Genomic DNA, 19,828 nt, shown 5'->3' on the forward strand with positions numbered 1-19,828 from the left:
TGGGAATCTGAAGTAGGGCCGGCTCGAGGGGAGACAGCCAGTAAATCGTAAATAAAAAAGACCAGCAAACAAATGCACTGCATAGGGAGTTCAGGCGCAGCACAGGGCCGCTTTAGCCTGGGTGGTCAGGAAGGGCCTTCGGAGGTGCCAGTAGTCACGCTGAGGCCCGAATGGGGGCTGAAAGCAACAGGCAGCAGGGAGGGTCTGAGACCAGAGTGGTCCAGGTGTGTGGGGGGATAGGAAGGAGGCCAGCGCGGTGACCACTGAGTCTGGCTGCAAGGTCCGTGGCCCCCTTGATGAGCAGTCCCAGCTCGGTGCTGGGGTGGAACCCTGACAGGGATGCGTGACAAGGATGTGAGCGGAGGGCGTGGAAGTTAGTGACTGCAGATGAGAAAATGTGCCGGGAAGGGGAGCAGAGACACAGATGGTACCTGGAAGGGGCTGTGGGTCAAAGCAGGGTTCATATTGATGCAGCAGAAGACCCCCTGCCTGAGTGTTGTTGCTGGATCCCTGGTCCAGTCAGCTTGGGCACGCCGTGTCACCCCTGGAGGGTCACTGTGCTTAGTAGCCAGTAATACCTTTGAAAACTCCCGCAGGAAAGAAACCACTTCACTATTTAACCCAGTTTTCAAATATTTGACCTGGAAAGCCTTTATGTGTATTTGCAACCCCTGTTAACTGTCCATTGAACTCGCCTTTTGGGACACAAGCCAGAGTTCCATCGTTTGTAAGTAGGCCTGTGGTGAGCCTGCTTGAGCACGCAGCCTCCTGTTAGTTCGGGTTCTTGTGGCCGACTTTCCAGGAGCCGGCGATGAGCGGGCGTTGGGAACACCGGGTTCCCGACATTCGCCAATCTACATGGGCTGTTAGCACGTATCCCCAGCCACTTTGGGGTATTTATTTCTTAAGATTTGAAAAGTACCATTACCCTTCGTAAAGAAAAGACCCTTGTGCTGTTCTCCCGAGCTGGGGCAAGCTTCAGGAGGAGGGAGGGGACTGCCGAGTGAAGAAGGGAGGACTGATGGAGCCGGGGCTGCAGCAGGGTGCACCCTGAGGCTGAGTGGGACCCCAGGGCTAGCATAGCACTCACCAATCTAATGGCTTGGGCCAGATCTTAATATGTCTTGTAAGGTCCGACTTTCTAGGAAACTAAAGAGGTGAGGACAGGTTCTTGGGGGACCCAGGGGTGGGTAGGGGTGCGTGGTGTGTCCACGTGTGTGTGTGTGTTTTCTGTGGGGATGGGGAGGAAATGGAATGCATGTCAAGGGGACCGGAGCCACGGCCTTAGAACAATGAGTCCGGCCTGTGTCCTGGCCTCTGGCAGCCCAGTGGTTGGGTCACAAGGCTCTGAAGTGCTTCCGTCTCTGGCTCGCCACCTGTCCACTCTCATGTCAGCAGACAGTTGTGTGTGAGGCACTGCATACATTGTCTCAGTTCTTGAAACAGCCTTGCTGTCCAGCAGCTCTGAGCGGTTTCGCCATCCCCCTATGGGGCCTCATGCCGCCGCCTCTGCCGTCAGGGCAGCGAGTGGGAGCATGGACTAGGCACGCTCTCTGGGCTTCGACTGTGGCTGTGGCACTTGGCGTGGGACCTTGGGCAGGTTATTTAACTTCTCTCTGTTCCCGTTCCTTTGTGAGGTGGAGGTGGGAGGGGGGACGGTGCGAGTAGTGTGAGGATGGAGTGGATTAGTATGTGAGAAGTGCTTTCAGCAGTGACTGCCCCCAGTAAATGCCACCTGTATTTTCATTGCTGCTGCCATTTCTGTTACCAACACTCCCGCTGCCACTAGTGCCACTGCTACTTCTGTGACTGCTGCGTTTGGCCCCTGCTGACACTTCTGTCAACACCACTACTGCTGCTTCTGCTGCTTCTGCTGCTCTGCTCTCCCTGGAGTCTCCTGCCCCAGACAGGCCAACCCCAGGAAGCCTCTGGCGCCCAGCTCTGTCCTGGCAGGTGAGTGGCCTCGCTCAGCCCGCGGCTCACGGCTCTGGCCTAGCTGGCACCACGTTGCCTTGGAGGTGCTTGTGCGTTTGTTTCTCAACCAGCTTTGCATTTCGAGGGTGGGGCCGTGTCCTCCTTGCTGTCATGCCCCTTCAGAGATTCAGCCTCGGGGCACTCTCCGAGTCTCTCCTTGGTATGTAAGAGGAGGGGCATGATGATGGTTAGTCATTTCCACCAAAACGGACTGCAGAGCTGCCACCCCTTCCTGTCACAGCTCCAGGGTTGGGCTCAGCTGCCTTGTAGGTGAGCCTTTTGGAAGTTGGTCTCAGATTCTAAAGGGCTCACCTTCTCTGGGTCCATATTGTCAGGCTCACGACGTTTGTATTTAGGGTCCAGGAGCAGTCCGTAGTCCCAGGTACCTGAAGGGAGATCAGTTGGAGGTGAAACCAGTGCTTATTGCTTCTCATGTGAACTTGAGCCCTTGGAGGATCCATGCCCCAAGCCCCATGTCCCTCCACTGTTGAAGGTGGAGGCACATGTGCAAGGCAGCAGCATTGTCAGTCTCAGTGCGCTGTCCAAGGCAGCCACCTGGGGGCACTATAGTCACACCAGCCTGTCCCATAACCTTGGCCCCAGGGCTGAGCTTTGTGCACTACAAGACAACCCTGCCACAAAGGCGCTGTTTTTCTCCCCATTCTGCAGATGAGACCAGCTCAGAGTGCCTTGGTTTACCCAGCAAGTGCCCAAGCTGAGGTTTTAAGCCGTCTGGCCTCAGAGACCAAGCCGACTACCCCATGAGCAGCCAAGACAAGAACAGACAGCTCGAGTTTCCTAGGAGCCTAGCGTTGCGCTCACAGGTGGGCTCTGGGAGTCCGAAGCCCCGGCTTGAATCCCAGCCCTGCAGCGCTCCGTGGCCGGTGTCGCTGTGCCGCATCTGCCTCCACGTGTCTACCTCTGCAGGCGCCCCACAGAGCTGACCGGTCAGTGAGGCAGTGCAGGGACAGCACCCAGGGAGCACTCGCAGCTGGTCTCTGGCCCCTGCTTCTGCCAGCACTGGCATCCAGGGACACTGCCAAGGGCATGTGGCCTGTTACTCCCGATACCTGTGTCACGAAGGTTTGGTCGGCCTCTGCCTTCTTCACTCCTTTGTAAGGCTCTGATGACACCAGGTGGCTGGAGCCTAATCCAGGCAGGAGGCGGGGCTGTACAGATGAACACACCATGGACTGGATTTCTGATGGGGGCGCCACTGTGGGGGGGGGGTGTGCAGCCGTTTTGAATGTCAGGGAAGTCAGGGAGAGGTGACATAGGCTCATATTGAAGCAGTAAAAAGTCACTAGGTGGACACAGCAGAGGAACAGAGGAGGGGTGGCTGATGTAAGGAGAGGCCGTGCTGAAGTAAGGAGGGTTGAGAGCACATTCAAGGCCAAAGCCAGGAGGAGAAAAGAGACAGCGGGGCAAGTGGGGCAAGAACGTTGGAGAAATGCCCAACAGGTTGTATTAAGGCTCCGCAGTCGCTGGTCCCAGCCAGCAGCGTGAAGTCTGAAATCCCCCGCCTGAAGATGTTCAAAATGTGGAACAGGTCTTCAACATCGTAAGAGTTTAGGTTTTTTTTTTAATCGTGAAAGACTCATTTAAAAGTGTCTAAAATGTGTCTTTTCAGTTTAAAGAATAGTAAGCACCCTTGTATCCAGCACCCAGCTTAAGAAAGACAGCGTTGGGGGCCTCTGTTCTTCCAGGAATGACCCCCCTCCCCTGCAGAGGAAACCACTGTCCGGAAATCGGGGTTGATCATTCTTTCGCTTTAGAATTTTACTGCTATATTGGGGGAGGTTTTGCTTATTTTTCAAGTGTATGGAAGTGAAATCACTAAACCCGCTCTCTGACTTCCTTTGCTCAACACCGTTCCTGAAATCTACCGGTATCGACACCCACAAGCTCAGGTCACTTGCAACTGTGCAAATGAAAGCAAACGGCCGAGCAAGTCCCCCCAGGCGCGGGGCCAGTGCTCACTGGAGGCAGCAGTCACCCACAGTCACCCGCAGGTGCAGTGCTGCCGGGCCTTTTATCAGGGCAGGGCATGCGGGGAAGAGGCCAGCTCAGCGTGCCTCAGCTTCCTGGGCCGTGGTGCGCTCAAGCTGCGAGGTTAGAAAGCACAGCAAGTCCTCTGTTGTCCTCGGGGAAGGGGCACGGCAGCAATAGGATGTGGCAGGACCGTGGTCCCAGCCCCCGTCTGCCAGTGCGTGTTGTGTTTGGGAGTTTGCACCAGCCTTCCTCTGACATGATCGAGGGTCTTGCGTCCAGACTGTGCGGTGGCAACTGCTCGTGTGCCCGGGCAGCAGCAGGAGTCACTGCATTGCACCCGTGACGGGATGCGCCAGCCCCAACTCTGACATTGTTGGGGGCTGGGGGTCCAAGCAATGCACTTGGCAGTGGCTGGAGGCCATGGAGCCTTGTAGGAGGCCAACTCCTTTTCCGGGAGGCCAGCCTGCAAAGGATAAACCCTGGACAGGTTAACCTCTCGTTCACTGTGGAGTTCCATCATGGGAGTGTACCACAGTGCTTTTATTTTTATGTCCTGTTGTTCATAATGGACATGAAAGTTGTTTCTTTTCTTTTTTTTTTTTTTGCTATTATAATCAATGTTTCTGTGCATATGCTGGTGCAAGAGTTTCTCCTAGGATATTAACCTAGGAGAGGATTATTGTGTAGATAGTACAGGCAATGACAAATATTTTCAACAGGGTTGTACCAGTGTACAGTGACCAACAGTAGTTGAGAGCTCCTGTCTTCATGCCCTCGCCAACCCTCAGTGTTCTAACGTTCGCCGGTCTGGTGGGGGTATGATAGCACTTTGCAGTCCGCTCTTCGTGGCCGTGACTACTGAGCATCTCATCCACTTACAGGCCACGTGAGTTTATCTTTTACAATGTGATTCCTTGTGTCCTTTGACCGTTTTCTATTTTGATTGCCTTATTGTTTCCTACTGATCTGTGGCAGGTTTTATATGTATATACTTTTTTTTTTGATAGCGATCCTTTGTCAGAGTGTTGCGAGTATCTTCCCAGTTTGTGCCTTGTCTTTTGACTATGATATCTTGTGATTCAGGTTCGGGAAGGCTCGTATTATTTGTGGTTTCACGAGAATTCTTTGAGACTTTGAAATCACATCTTTTCAGACAGAATTTGCAGTGGCTTCTGTCTGAAGCCAAGGGATCACTTTAATTTAATTATCACCCTGGGATCACCTTAAATTAAAGTCAGCCCTTGAGTTTTTTCCAAACTGAACCTTTGAAAGTCCCCCCACCCTCGGCCCTGTTTAAGAATTTGGATTGCACTCACCAGTGAAGAGGGACTTACACTTTAATTCTCAGGAAAGTTTTTTTTTAATCTGTCAGCACCAAGATCAAGACAGACAGGCTCCCTTGCCACCACTTCTGTGCAGTGGGCACATCTCCCCTTCAGTCCTGAACTGAGCCCCAAGCCCTCCGGAGTCCCAGCTTCGACAGCAGCGCTGCACCCAGACTCCCCTCCACTGGCCGGCTCTGTGCTTGACCTGCGGTCCCCTGTACTCATCAAAGCGGAACGCCAAGGTTTGCAGGGTTCTGTGGAAGGCCCGGAATAGAAGCTGGTTTTACTCCCTAGAGTTTTTGCTGTTACTTTATTTTTGTCCTAGGTGTACGTCTTTTTTTTTTTTTCTTTTCCATGGTAGCTCAGCAAAGATTGCATCATGTTTTTAAAATGTATCTATATAATCTGTCATTGGATTCACACCAGAAGGTAGATCCGGGTCTCTCGTCTTCCTACTGCGGGGACAGAAGTGGCGCCTTTATGAGAAATGCACTCACTGGAACGTCCGGGCATGGAGCCACAGCTTGAGGAGTTAGACTTTACTTAAGCCGAAGTAGTCTCCCTGTTTGTTTAAGACAGAGCACCACGGCATCAGTTTGATCTCAATCACAGTGTAAGTCGGAAGGAGCCTGGGGGTTTGACGGAGAGGTGGGGAGTCCCTTGGGTCTTACCTAGCTGTGACCACTGCCCCTGCCCCCCTCTCTAACGGGGCAGGAAGAGAAAGCCTGGCAGGCCCCTGAGCAGCTCTGCTTCCTGCCACAGGTCAGCGAACGTGGTTTGTTATCACCCCATCAGGTGTGACTCACATGTTCTCAGGGCTCACTCAGGTGCCTGTTTGTGTCAGCAGGTGGTTTTAGGGGAGGGAAGTTTTAAGTTGGACAAAATTTGGGCTAGATTTTGATACTCAACAAAGCCAGAGCTTACACTGCTCCCTGGCAGGAAATAGTGGGGCAGCTGGTGCTGCAGGGGCCCTCGCGGTTCCCGTATTTTGCACTCAGACGCTTTGACGTGGAAAAGTGACCTGCAGTTTGTCAGTTACCAAAGTCACCTGTCCAGACTCTTGACCTGTGCGACTTTGACAGGAGGGAAACACGTGCGCTGTCACAGGAGTGTCGTGACAAGTAAATGGATACTTTAAAGATTACGTAGGGGACGGGAAGGTCCTTGCCACACTGAAAGATAAAAATATGAGGGAGAAACAAGTGTTCACTGTTACATAAGTCTCTCAGACGGCAGGATGGAAGAACCCCACACAGAAAGCCTAACGGAAGATAGGGTGTTGACCCGTTACCTAGCGAAAGCTCTTTACACGCAAGGAAAGACACGGAGAGGCAACTTGTAAGACACAAGTGGCTGTAAAGATGCTTGGCTTCTAATCGAAGAGGTCTATTTTTAGAGAGAGGGGAAGGAAAGTAGAAAGAGAAGGAGAGAAATATCCATCTATTGCCTCTCATATGCACCCCGACCGGGGACCGAACCAATGACCTAGGTATGTGCCCTGAGTGGGAATCAAACCGGTGACTTTTTGTTTTGTGGGATGATGTCCAGCCAACCGAGCCACACTGGGCAGGGCAAAGAGGTCCATGGTACGTCAGCGATGCCATTTGCCTTGTGACAGGCAGACAGGCAGAGATTGCGGGTGATAAAATCAGTGGCGGCCAGGCTGTGGGAGAGCAGGCCCGCGCTGTCCCAGAGCCAGACCATCCGGAGGGGGTGAAGTTTTGGACCCAGCTGTTCTACAAGTTTATTCCAGAAAGACAGTAACAAAGAATTGCATGCTGACATAATGGTGTTCAGTACTTGTTGTTCTTAACAGACCTGGTTTCCATTAAGTATATAATTCAACCAAATTATGGAGGGAAATGTATTAAAAATAAATGAACTTCTGGTCAGAATGGAGGCATAGGTAAACATACTTTGCCTCCTTGCGCAACCACGGAGATAATTACAGCTAGATTTCAAAACAACAACCAGAACTTTCAGAAAATCGAGCTGTATGGAAGTCTGACAACTAAGGGTTTAAAGAAGCCACATTCATCCAGATGGGTAGGAGGGGCAGAGTCACGGAGATGAGCAGAGAGGTGCAGTGATGTGGGGTGGTGCGCTGGGGCTGGGGCAGTGGGCAGATCAGGTGGCCCCACACTCACAGGAGGTAGATAAAAATTGGGAGGGATACCTTGGGAGTGAGAGATCCCAGCCCCAGACCAGACTGCACAGCTCAGGGTTCCAGTGCTGGGAAGATAGATCCCCATAACTTCTGGCTGGAAAAACCAGTGGGGGTTAGGGCAGTGGAAGAAACTGCCAGATTTCCTGGAGAGTCCCTTTAAAGGGCTCACACAGATTCAGAACATACACAAGCCCACCCACTCTGGGATTCACTACCAGGGCAACAGCTGGAAGGGTGTCAGTCACACACAGGAAGTGGGTGAAGTGACTGGAAATGGGGCCAGTGGCAGGCAAACCTCCAGAAGCCAGGCAGCAGCATCGTCCCCTCTCGGAACTCTCCCCCAGCACAGAGCCACAAAGCAGTGAAGCAGGTTGCCCTACCCTGGTGATTACCTAAGGCTCTGCCCCACACAACTTACAGGTGCCTTTTCTAAGACAGGGAGTCAAAGCAGCCCTACCTCATACGCAGAAACAAACACAGGGAGGCTGTCGAATTGGGTAAACAAAAATATGGTCCAGTTGAAAGAACAGAACAAAACCCTAGAAAAAGAACTAAACTGAATGGAGATAACCCACCTATCAGATGCAGAGTTCAAAACACTGTGATCAGGATGCTCAGAGAATTCATCGAATATGGCAAAAAATATGGGAAGAAGTGAAGGCTACACTAAGTGAAATAGAGAAAAATCTACAGGGAACCAACAGTGGAGGGGCTGAAGCCGGGAGTCAAATCAACGATTTGGAGCACACGGGAGGAAAAAGCATTCAATCAGAACAGGATGAAGACAAAAGAATTTTAAAAAATGAGGAGAGGCTTAGGAACCTCTGGGACAACTTTAAATATGAACATCCAAATCACAGGGGTGCCAGAAGGAGAAGAGGAAGAGGAAGAGCAAGAAATTGAAAACATAATGAGAGAAAACTTCCCCCATTTGGCAAAGGAAATAGACATACAAGTACAGGAAGCCCGGAGTCCCAAAGAAATTGGACCCAAGGAGGACCACACCAAGACACATCATCATTGAAATGCCAAAGGTTAAAGATAAAGAGAATCTTAAAAGAAGCAAGAGAGAAAGTTATCTACAAAGGAGTTCCCATAAGAGTATCAGCTGATTTCTCAAAAGAAACTTTGCAGACAAGGGACTGGCAAGAAGTATTCAAAATGTTGAAAAGCAAGAACCTACAACCTAGATCGCTCTATCCAGCAAAGCTATCATTTAGAATGGAAGTGTTTCCCAGACAGGGTAAAACTTAAGGAGTTCATCATTACTAAGCCATTATTACATGAAATGTTAAAGGGACTTATTTAAGAAAAAGAAAAACCAAAACCACGAACATTAAAGGGCAACAAATTCACAACTATCAACAACTGAATCTAAAAAAACAAACTAAGCAAACAACCAGAACAGAAACAGAATCATAGGTATGAAGAGCACTTGGAGGGTTATCAGCTGGGAAGGGAAAGGGAGAGAATGGGGGGAAAAGGTACAGGGAATAAGAAGCATAAAGGGTAGGTGCAAAATAGACAGGGGGAGGTTAAGAATGGTATAGGAAATGGAGAAGCCAAAGAACTTACATGCACAACCCATGGACATAAACTAAGGGGGCGGGTTGCTGGAAGGAAGGGGGGTACCCAGCAGGCGGTGGGGGGGGGGCAAAGGGCAAAAAACGGGACAACTGTAATAGCATAATCAATAAAATATATTTTAAAAAGGAAAAAACAGACACAAGATGTCTGTGTGTAAAAAACCGAGAGAAGTCAGTTCCGTGATTCTAACTGGTATTCATAGAGCTGTGCTTTGTGTGAACACAGCACAGACGCCATTTGTAGAAGCACCTTCCGAGCGGTACACAGACGGGTGTGGGGAGAAGGAAGCCCTGGTGCTGCTGGAGCCAGAACCCGGCGTGTAGGAGCGAGCCAGCCTGGCTCCTCCAACCCACAAGCAGGCCAAGAACGCGCACCCACTCCACACTAATCCTGAAGAGTGTACCCTGTAGTCCCTGCCAGGCCAGCGAGTTGGGACAGAGCTGTCATCCATCCCTAGCTGCAGATGGGGACAACAGTTCCAGATCAGGATGTTCCTCTACTGGCTTCCATAGCAAGGGCCTGGATCTTCCTGCCCAAGTGCCCTGTTCTGCTGCCTCCAGCTAGAAGCCTGAAGGCAGCAGTTTCCTCTAGCCCTTCCTCATCTTGGGCTGTAAGCTTGTCAAGAAGGAAGGAAGGGGGCGGGGGTGGGGGGGAGGGAGGGATGGAGGAAGGAAGCAAGGAAGGAAGGAAAGAGAAAGAAAGTGAGAGAATGAGAGAGGAGAAGGAAAGAGACGGAAGGGAAGCATCAAGTTCGGGGCAGGAGGAAGAGGACGTTCTGGCAGTCAGTAGCAGTCAGTAAATGTTGGCTAATGGTTCTGTAGCACCCTAGGGATCCTTCCCTACGAACTCCTTTTCTCTAACACCCTTCTGGGGTAGGTGTCATTCCCGTTTGCAGATGAGGAACCGGGCCCAGGAAGGTTCAGTAAATCGATGTCACACGGCTGCTAGGGGACGGAGCCAGGGCTGTAACTGGAGCAGCCCGGCTCCGGAGTCCCTGTGTCTGATCAGTACCCTGGAGATGGAAGAGAGGGAGGAGGCCAGAGCGGGGGAGCCCAGCACCACGTCAAGGCTACTGGCCTGGCTTGAGCACTACAGGGTCCTTTGTGTGTGTTCTCTCAGGGAGGGTGTCTGACTTCCCCACCAGGTTATTCTCTGCCCGCCAGAGGCTGAGCCCTTCACCCTCCCCACCCCAGCCCCCACCCCGAGCCTACATCTCCACATCCATCTGGGAAGGTCTTTGCTGCAGGGTCAGAGAGGAAGGCCTTGCCACACATGGGCAAGCAAAGGTCAGCAGCCCAGCCAGCGCAGCACTGACTGGTCTGGGCCATGCTATTCATTCCGTGCTGACCATTCCTGTGCGGCTACTTCTGGGGGGCTGAGGGAGCGTGGTGGGGGCTGGTGGTCACGAACGTAGCCCCGCATCCTCTAGTGGGAGGCTGGGGGACTCCAAGCAGGACTCGGAGGGCCTTCTTCATTCAAGCCAGGCTCGGTTCTTTCTGCCCCAGGAACCCTGGGTTCCCCTTATCTGTGACAGCAGCCAAGCAGTGGGCTTTGAGGGCGCCCAGTGAGACCCTCTGTGTCCGCGTGGAGGTGGCAGGTCCTCCCAGGCCGTGAGCCCCGCCAGATGCCTGATCCCCAGATCCGGTGACCCATGACTCTGCCACGATTTTACCTTCCTGCATCTTGACCTGTCCTGTGCTCTCTGCCCAGAGTGCCGCCTTCCCTCACTGACACACAGTCTTCCGAAGTCGGGCCTGGGCGCTGCAGGCCTCCCCAGCAGTGCTGACAGAGGCAGTTGTGGAAGGACAGAGCCAGCCCCACGGACCACGATCTCAGACAAAGGAGATTTCTGCCCTACTCTCTACAAAGAGCGTTCCACAACAGATTTCAGTAGGCTGGAAACCATGGTTTATTGAGCCTGTTCACCCTCTGTCATCTCCCGGAGCATCTGGGTACGGGCCTGACGCAGGCCCACGGAGACACTGATCCCTAGGACCAGGGCAGCAGCTGCCAGCAAAAGGACCACCCAGAGGAGAGGCCTCAGGTCGGAGTTCTGGGTGGAGCCTGCAGGGGGGAGGATTTGAAGGATGTCAGGGCTGGGTGGACAAGGTTCCCCTCCACACCTGACCCGTGTAACCTCAGGGTGGTGCTGACAGTGATGGCCCTGGCCTGTCTGCGTTGTTCCCGCTGACTGAAGTGTCACCATCTCCTGCCCTTACTGCTGCCTGAGCTTCTGTTTTGTCTACACACCCTGGGTGGCCCTGGCCGGAGGAGCCCCCCCACAGGCCCTGGTACCTGAGGGCCCCCGCATAGTCTCCTTCCTGTAAGCATCCACAAAGCCCACTGGCCCTGGAGAGCTCACGATGTCCTGCGGCTCAGCTGCATCCCTGTGGGGGCTCAAGGATCGCCGCTGTCCTGCCCAGGGGAGGAGCCACATCTTGGGATGGTGTCCAGGCCCCTGGTGGCCCAGAAGCAAGGACCAGATACATGAAAGAATGCAGAACACCTCCCCACCCCCTGCCCCAGACTCACTGGTGGTGCTAGAGCCACAGGTGGTGGAGCAGGTCTCCAGCCCCGAGGGGGAGCAGGCAGAGGCGCTGCAGAAGAAGTATACCTGGGGAGAGGAAGGCTGTGACCTGGAGCTGGTGCAGTGCCAGGGGAGGAAGCACTGAAGCAGGGACAGAGGACCCAGGACCCAGGTGGGCAGGGGAACACCTGGGCATGGGGACCAGGACTGAGACTGCAGCCCCTGCCCATGAGCTGCAGAGGCACAGGGGCCGTGCCCCAGTTTGGAATCCACATGTTCTCCTTCCAGATGGCCTGGGTCCTCATGGGCAGGAACCACTGCCCTCGGCGGAGCCCCAGCCCTTGGCCTGTTCCACCAACACTGCCCCTGACTGCAGAGCCCCTCGGGAGAGCCGTCTTGCTCTTCGTGCCAGTGACTGACAGAGGGAATTGCGAGGAGGTGGGGCTTGACCAGGCCTGGCCTCCAGTGACTCCTCACAGAGGGCAGAGGGGCAGACGGGTTAGCCCTGCTTCCAGAAACACAAGGCCAAGGGCAGCTCTCAAAGGAGCAGCAGGAGGAGTTGACCCAAACAGCCTGCAGGAGGCCCGACCCGCGGTGGGTGCCCCCTCATCTAGCAGGTCAGGGCGTGGGCTCAGGAAGAGGCTCACAGCTGAGATGAGGGTTAAACCGTCCTGTCTACATCTGATGTAAGAGGATGTAGAGATCTGTGTGTATTAACGTGAAAGACACACACTGTTCAGTAGAATAAAGTTACAGGATAGTGTGTGGCATAGGTGCCATTTGTCTGTATGTAGAAACCCTAAACATACCCGTTTATCCCCGTTACCTTCTGGAGAAGTTACTAGGTTGTAAAAATTCAAAGCAGAATTATGCTGCACACAGTTTCTAGAGTCCGAGCGAGGCCACTCTCCACACTGTGACCAGCGCTCAGGTTTAGGGTCGATGGCATTTTCCTGCCTCCCACTTGAGTTGCTTCCTGGTCACCTCTGGGCTTCCCTGAGGCCAGGACCCGGGCTCACTGCCCTCCTCCATGCTTGCTAAAACCAAGCCCATTGGAGAGTCTGTCTGCTTCAGCTTCAGGGTGCCGGAGGGGCCTGGTGACAGCAGGTGCAAGGAACATGGGACAGAACATGGCACTTCTTACCGGTCCCCTGAGGGCCCTCTGGGAGCCAGAGTCCAGGAACGCGAAGGTGGCCACGGTAAAGCGCTGGTAGTGAGTCGGGAAAGGCAGCCGGACCCTGTCCAAGGCTACCATTCGGGTCCTGTAGTTGTCGCCTTCGAAAGGACACCTGGGAAGGAGAGAAGTCGAGGAAGCTGCCCACTGGGGGAGGGGAGGCAAGCAGAGGGAGCCCTGGGGCCACTCGAGCACCTGCCACCACTCACCCGTCTGACAGGATGGGCCAGTGGGGCTGCTGGAAGGGGTTGGCGCTGGGGGTGGCCCAGCACCGGTGCAGCAGAAGCACCAGACGGGGGTCCGTCCTCTGCAGGAGCCGGACCTCCACAGGGACAGGCTCCAGCAGCAGCCTCACGATGGGATATTCCCTTTCCTCGTAGTAGGAGCGGAAAGTCTCGTCTGCGGGAAGAGGGGGCGTGAGCCTTGGGGCCGTGTGTCTGCCACGTGGGGGCACAGAGGGGAAGCACGGAGACATGGTACCCTTGGCAATGCGAAGCTGGAGCCGCAGAGGGCCGGGCTGGGTCACAGAGGTTGAGGAGGGGAGTGGTAAGACAGATGCCTGGAGGGGCAGGAAGTCACTAGCATTGAAGATGCAGCGAACATGGATCCTGAAGTTCAGGTGAGAGAGAATGGGGGGAGAAGACAGAATCATTGCATCCTGCTTGCATAGTAGACCAGGCACCCATGATGTGGGTGCAACAAACAGGGCCCAGTCTGGCAGGGCCGATGGACGCCACCCAAGCAATCGCTAGGGGGATGTGCACCTCTGCCCCTCTCCTCGGCCTTCCTCAGCTTCCTGGGACAGCACCAGCCTGCCACGCCAGGCCCTCTTCTGGGGCTGGGCACAGTGGATGGAGGCCTGGCCATGTGGGGGTGGGGCATGGGGCTGACAGATGCTCACCTTGTTCTGACCTTTGAGGCTCCCTTGGAACCTGCCAGTCAAGCCTAACGGGCAGGCCTGGGTTCGAATCTTCTTCGTGTTTACTGGCCATGGGACCACAAGCGAACGGTTTAACCTAAGCCTCAGTTTCCTCGTTTGTAAAATGGCAATAACCCCTCTCCTTCTGAGGGCTGCGACAGGGTCACTAGGGTCACAAGATTGCACCCCAGTGTCATCACGGTCCCTGTACTTGTAGCTGGTCTGTTGTTGGATCTGGTGTCCCTCACTCAGCCTGTGTCCCTCGCCAGCTTAAAGTACCTCTGCACAGTCTTGGCACAGACACCCTGAGGTGTCTGCAAGAGTAGTTGACCCCACCTGACCCCGTCCACCTCACCCCTGGCTCCTGAGTGCTCTGCCTTCACCCCTACTTGAGACAGGGCCCCGGGTTCCCACCTGGGCTAGGGCCCCTGGAGGAGACAGCCTGTGGATGGAGACGGGACTGGAGCTAAGTAGCTGCTTACAGGCATCAGGGGTTGCTGCCCGGACCCGCAGGCCTGTCCTCCGGGTGCCTCCCACATGCTCCTGCTGGGCTACAGCTGCTCCCCCTCCGGCTCCCTCCCTCTGGGGTCCCTGGCCCCGGGGGGCTAGCTGCCATTGCCCTTAAATCCAGGAGTCTAACGCGTGACGGCTTTGTCCCCTCACTCCCAACCGCCTTCTCCCTTAGGTACTTTTTTTTTTTTAAAAGCAAAGGCACTTGACCTCTGATGCCAGCCCCTCACCCCAGCCCCCATGGCAGGTAGGGTGGGCATCTGCTGGATGCCAAGCACAGAATGTCTCCAACCCATGGTTGATGCATCAGCTCTAGCAGGATGGACAGACAGGGTGATGTTGGTGCCTGGCCGCTGGGGTACAGAAGCAGGTGTGATGAGCGCAGGCTCCTTCAGGGGCACCCCCACGGCCATCCTGGGCACCTGGGTGGTCATGCCACCTGAGTCAGCAGGCCCCGGCGGCCCCTGTCCTTGAGGGGTTCTTCCTCTGCTCCTCTCCCCACCGCACCCTCAGGGAGCCCCAGCCCCAGGCGCATCTGCCTCATCTGTGGCTTTAACTTCTGAGCTCAGGAGGCAGCCTCGGCCGCAGCCATAGCCTCACCTTCTTCCTGGGGCCCAGGGGTGACACCTGCAGCCTCATTTGTGGTTGCTTAGTCTCTGAGCTTAGGTCTCAGAGGGAGAAAGCTGGGAGCTTTGGAGGACTCTGGCCCTTTCCAGTGCTGCTGTGGCTTCTACCTGCCAGGTGTGGGCAGACCCTATTTCATGTTCACAGTCGAGGCTGGGATGAGGTCCCACAGCTGGCTAATAGAATTTGACCATGAGCCCCAATGGCTCTATAACCTGTTCTAAGCTCACCCATCCCCCTTCACTCCCAAGCCCATAGCCCAGCCTTTCTGAGGAAGGCTCCCCCTCACCGGAAGGTGCCGTCCCGTGTGATGGAACCCTGGGGTCCCCTTTGGACATTGATGACAGATGCCAGCTGGTTCTCATAGATGAGCTGATTACCAACCACCTGGGGGAGGAGACAGCTGGCTGAGGCCCTCCTCGGGGCAGCAGTGCTGGGCACCGGCCCACGGCCCCCGCGCCTACCTGGACCGTGGTGCCGCAGCGGGTGAGAGGGAAGTGGAAGACCACGAAGGACTCAGTCTCCTGTGTCGGGGAGCAGCTGGCGGGGGCGTAGGCCAGGTGGACGTTGGCCAGCGTGACCCTGTGGGCCAAGGCTGTTTCTTGGGACACCACCAGGACGAAGTGGCCATTTCTGAGGCACTGGACAGTCGCTGGGACAAAGCAGACCAAAGAGGCTGATCAGAGCTTCGGGGGTCGGTGTCCGTCCAGCAGACCCGGGTGGGGGGCTGGTGACAGTCAGAGTGGCGGTGTCGGCCTAGAAGCCAGGACACCTGGGTTCTCTCCCGCTCTCCGCTCGGGCTGCGTTGGCTTGCGCAAACCCTTCACAGACCCAGATTCTCTCGCTCATGGAACCAACAGTGGAACTATAGGCTAAAAGTAAGATCACCATCACATGATCATCCAAGCTGGGATGTTCTAATCTAAAGGCAGGGGGACACCTGTAAAGGTACATCTAGTAATAACTCCCTGGGACACCCACCCAAAGCTGTTCTGCAGTCTACTCTGGGGTCAGGCTTTTCAAGGAAGAGGGCAGAGGGAAAAGCCTCCTAGCACTTCAGGATTCAGGGAAAGTTGTACCTGTGTTGCCATAGTAACAGGGAACATCTCTGGTGCTGTCATAGCAGCAGCCCGCCTGCTGACAGGCTTCCTTTGAACTTCTTTTCACTAGGCAGGGGATGTGCCCAGAGTCCCCCTGACACTGCTCCGGGGTCAGGTTAGTACCTAGGGTTGGTGACAGAGGGGTGAGGACATGAGAAGCAGCCAAGACTTCCAGGGGAAAAGGAAGGAGGTGGCTTCTTGAGCCAGTAAAGGGCTGTCAGGCCATGTGATACTCCAGAAGGTCCAGGACTCAGGGGTACGTACACAGAGGAGTCCTACGTACCTATGTAATCTGGCTTGATAACCTCCCATTGCTCCAAGACGCCTCCCTGCGGACGAGCCCAGGTGGGGTGTGTGGGTCCAGGCCCGAGGGAAGGTGAGGCAGGGGGCGGACGCACAGAGCTGTGCTCTGTGGTGGGGCTGAGGGAACTTGTGTTCGGGGTAGAAAGTGAGAACGTGGTGGGTGGCACCAGCTGGCCGTCCAGAGTCATCCAGGTGTGTTTTGGTTTGGGACAGACCAGAGTGACATTGTGCGCTATGTCGACGTGACCGTTGGGCAGCACAGCCTCTATGAGCACTCTCAGGTGGGAGCGCCCGTCCTGCAGGTGAGAAGGCCAATAGGAGAGGTGCAGCCACTCAGCATCCAGGCTATGGGGGGCCCAGCTGGGTGTCCGGCAGGGGGCTGGGTTTGGGGGCGGGTACCCAGGACTTAGTCCCTCTCATCCGCCAGCTCACTAAGTGATCTTGGGTGCCCATGCCTCCCTGGTGCATGAGGGGCCTCCCCAGCCCCACCCTGTGTTAGGCCAAGCTGGCTCCCAGCTGGAGGTCTCCCTGCCTGCCCCCCCCCACTCCCGGAGCAGTGAGTGCTCCCTACCTTCTCCAGCACGTGGCAGCCTTTGTAATCAGCAGAGAAGACTGCAGGCCCCTGGGGCTTGGCCGTCACCCAGTGGTAGCAGATGGAGCAGTTGTTCACCTCAAATTCGTTTCCAAATTCATCTGGGGTGGGGGAGGGAAGCGAGGGATGGAGGGAAGGGGTCAGGGAGGCTGCGGCGTGAAGCCAGAGGCTGCTGGGGTCTGCTGAGAAGACTCCCGACTCAGGAGCAGGAGACCCAGGTTCCAGCCTTAGCTTTCCCTTAGCTTGCTCTGTGGTCTCAGGCAAGCCCCTTCCCCTCTCTGGTCTCAGCTTCCACATCTGTAAGGGATTGGGTGGCCCCAGCTGGTCTCAGGCTCTTTCTAGCTCAGCTCCCCTGTTGGCAGCACTCAGCAGCAGCAGGAATGAAAATACGGTGGAGAAATAAGTAGGTCTTGGGCACTGGGCTGAGTATTTTATACCAGTTCCTTCGAACTTAGTCATCTCAGCCTGGGGATGGGGCAGCTGAGGACGGTTCGAGTGAGCTTTCCCAGGCGCACACGATGAGCGGCAAAATGAGGATTCGAACCTGAGATTTCATAGAAAGAGCTGAGAGTCTGTTTGCCTGGTTGACTGGCTGTTGCAGCCACTTCCCTTGGGGATACCTGCTAGGTGTTCATCCACCTGGTCAGCCCAGAACAGCCAGGGCACCCTCTGGGTATGGTCACATCCCCTGCACTCCTGTTCAGCCCACATAGCAAGTTTGGGGTCATCTTTCCCATCTTACAAATGAGGAACAGGGGCTCAGAGAGGTCAGGTGGGTTGTTCAAGATCACACAGCTTAGAAGCTGCAGATGCAAATCCTGATTCGAAACCCCCTCCCTTTTCTCCCTCGCAGGCCACACCCTGCCACCGAGGGAGCTGTTTGTGGACCAGCAGCCAGGGTGTCAGCTGGGCGTGGTCACAAATGCAGAACCAGGGCCTACAGCTCAGCACAACACCAGGTGATTCCCTGGTCACGCTGACCGACAAAGGAGAAGCTGCCCAGGCACACCAGGGAAATTGAGGTTGGGAACCAGCCTTCCTCCCGCGGGTTCCCAGTGTGGTCGGGGTGGGGGCCGCCACCCTCAGGCTGCAGGGAGGCCCCTACTCTTCCTGTTCCCGTGACAGGGAAAGGACCCAGCTACCCACCGCTGCCGAGGTTGGTGGGGCCCGGGATTCAGCTGGCACTCACCCACCACCTTGAAGCGAATAGTCTGGCCTTGCCACGGGAACACACGCAGCTGCATGCCGTTGAGTCCACAGTCATAGCTGTGCCGCAGGCCTGGGATGCCAGGCTCGGGGTGTGGCCGCTGACCCAGCCCCAGAGTGGCCAGCAGCAGCAGCATCAGCAGGGCCACACAGTGATCCCAGGCCATGGCCAAGCCTCCTGACATCAGAAACAGCGTGGACCCCCCAATAACCCCTCCCGGCCATACCCAGCGAGGGCCCAGGACTTATATAGGAAAGGTGGTAGGTGGGAACTTCTAAGGGCAAAGGGGGTCCACCTGGAGGGGCGCTTACCTGGCTCCCAGGGGCTCTGGTGAAACTCCTGCCCCGAAGGTAGGGGAAGGTGCCCTCCCAGCCCGAGGCCCTGAGGGGTTGCTCTGAAAGCTGCCTCTCACCCTGATTTTCTGCCCCGCAGCTGGGACTGATGCTGGCTCAGCTGAGTGGGCCAGGGGCTGGGTCCCTTGGCTGGGAGGCAGTGCTGCAGGCCTCAGGCCCACTGCCCTCTTTGCCCCCTTCCTGCCCAGACAGCAGGCGGCAGCTGCAGGCAGTGGGCCAGGTTCGTTTACACCCGACTCCTCAAAGCCAGCAGAACAGGCCCTCAGAGGCAGGGCCCTGCCCTGAAAACTTGCAGCGGGAGGCAGTGTGTGTGTGTGTCAGGGGGAGCGACAGGTGAGTAAGGAGCACCTCCTAGAGCTCTCCTGAGAGTTAGGGCAGCTCATGTGACCAAGGTCATTACTAATAAAAACTAACAGGAATGGACAACTAGATGTAACCTGGCCTTCTGGATGGGCTCCTGGGACAGCAAAGGGACGTCAGGTAAAAGCTAAGGAAGTGGACTTCAGTTAATACCGACGTATCGCCCCCGGCTCGGTCACGGAGATGCGGGCGCCGTCCTCCCGTCGGGCGGTCATCACAGGGGACACTGGCTGCGGGGTGTGTGGGGACTCCCCGTGCTGTCCCCTCGGGTGTTCCGTGAATCTAGAACAGCTCTAGGAAATAAAGTCCGTTAGGAACAAGAAGACTGGCTGGCTTCCGCACGCCCAGCACAGTCTCAGGGCCTGCTTGTTCCCTTACGGGTCATCCTCCCAGGGCATCGCCCCCTGGTTCCCTGGGCCCGGGGCCTGGCCGAGTCCAGCACAGCAAGTGCTAGCACACATGGCTAGGAGACTCTGAGGCGGCGGGAGTGTGCGGGGCTTGGAGGGAGGGGTCCAGGCCGAGTCCCAGTCACATGCAAGCTGGGAGGAAGACCCTTCATTTCCCTGAGCTTTGGGATCCCTGTTTGCACGCTGAGGCTGATGATGCTTTTACCTCGCAGCACTGTGGGGTGATGCAGCGATTTCCAACCTTTCTCGTCTCAAACTAATAACTAAAACTAATAACACAAACCAATAGCTAAAATTCTGCGGCATACCAAAAAAACACCTTTTTTTGCCCATCTGACAAAAAAAAGGTATAATTTTGATTCACTCACACCAGGTGGCTATTGTTATGTTGGCTGTTGTCATTTTTTAAATTTGACAACCTAAAGGAAAGGAGGTCAGTGTCCCTGACTAAATAGTCAAGTATTGCGTGTTTTAAAGGTTCTCACGGCACACCGGTGAGCCTCTTTGGCCACACTGGTTGAAAATCGCTGTGGTGATGATTTACTGCTTAGATGGGGAAGCTCGGTGGGTTGGCTGTGGGAGCAGAGCCAGCGGAGGCACCGACAGGCAGTGGGGCTGGGTGGGGTGGAAGCGTTTCTGCACGACAGGGTGCTGAGTGGCAGTGGGAGGAGACCGTGGGCACAGAGCATGAGAGGGTACTGTGTTCA

The 19,828-nt window shown here is 55.4% G+C and overlaps 1 protein-coding gene across 1 annotated transcript; it reads right to left on the bottom strand.

Moving 5' to 3' along the window:
• Nucleotides 1-90: 90 nt before the first annotated feature.
• ZP1 (zona pellucida glycoprotein 1) lies at nt 91-18,185 on the bottom strand. The gene is given in 17 exon segments (XM_053923836.1): nt 91-177; nt 2,287-2,360; nt 2,797-2,914; nt 3,045-3,190; nt 10,949-10,981; nt 10,984-11,109; nt 11,341-11,460; nt 11,578-11,659; nt 12,717-12,861; nt 12,956-13,145; nt 13,227-13,354; nt 15,089-15,186; nt 15,264-15,451; nt 15,879-16,022; nt 16,183-16,498; nt 16,774-16,895; nt 17,984-18,185. Coding segments are annotated over 17 exon segments (2,319 nt in total).
• Nucleotides 18,186-19,828: the final 1,643 nt, after the last annotated feature.

Source organism: Desmodus rotundus, chromosome 5, assembly GCF_022682495.2.
Source record: "Desmodus rotundus isolate HL8 chromosome 5, HLdesRot8A.1, whole genome shotgun sequence".
NCBI classification, from domain to species: Eukaryota; Metazoa; Chordata; class Mammalia; order Chiroptera; family Phyllostomidae; genus Desmodus; species Desmodus rotundus.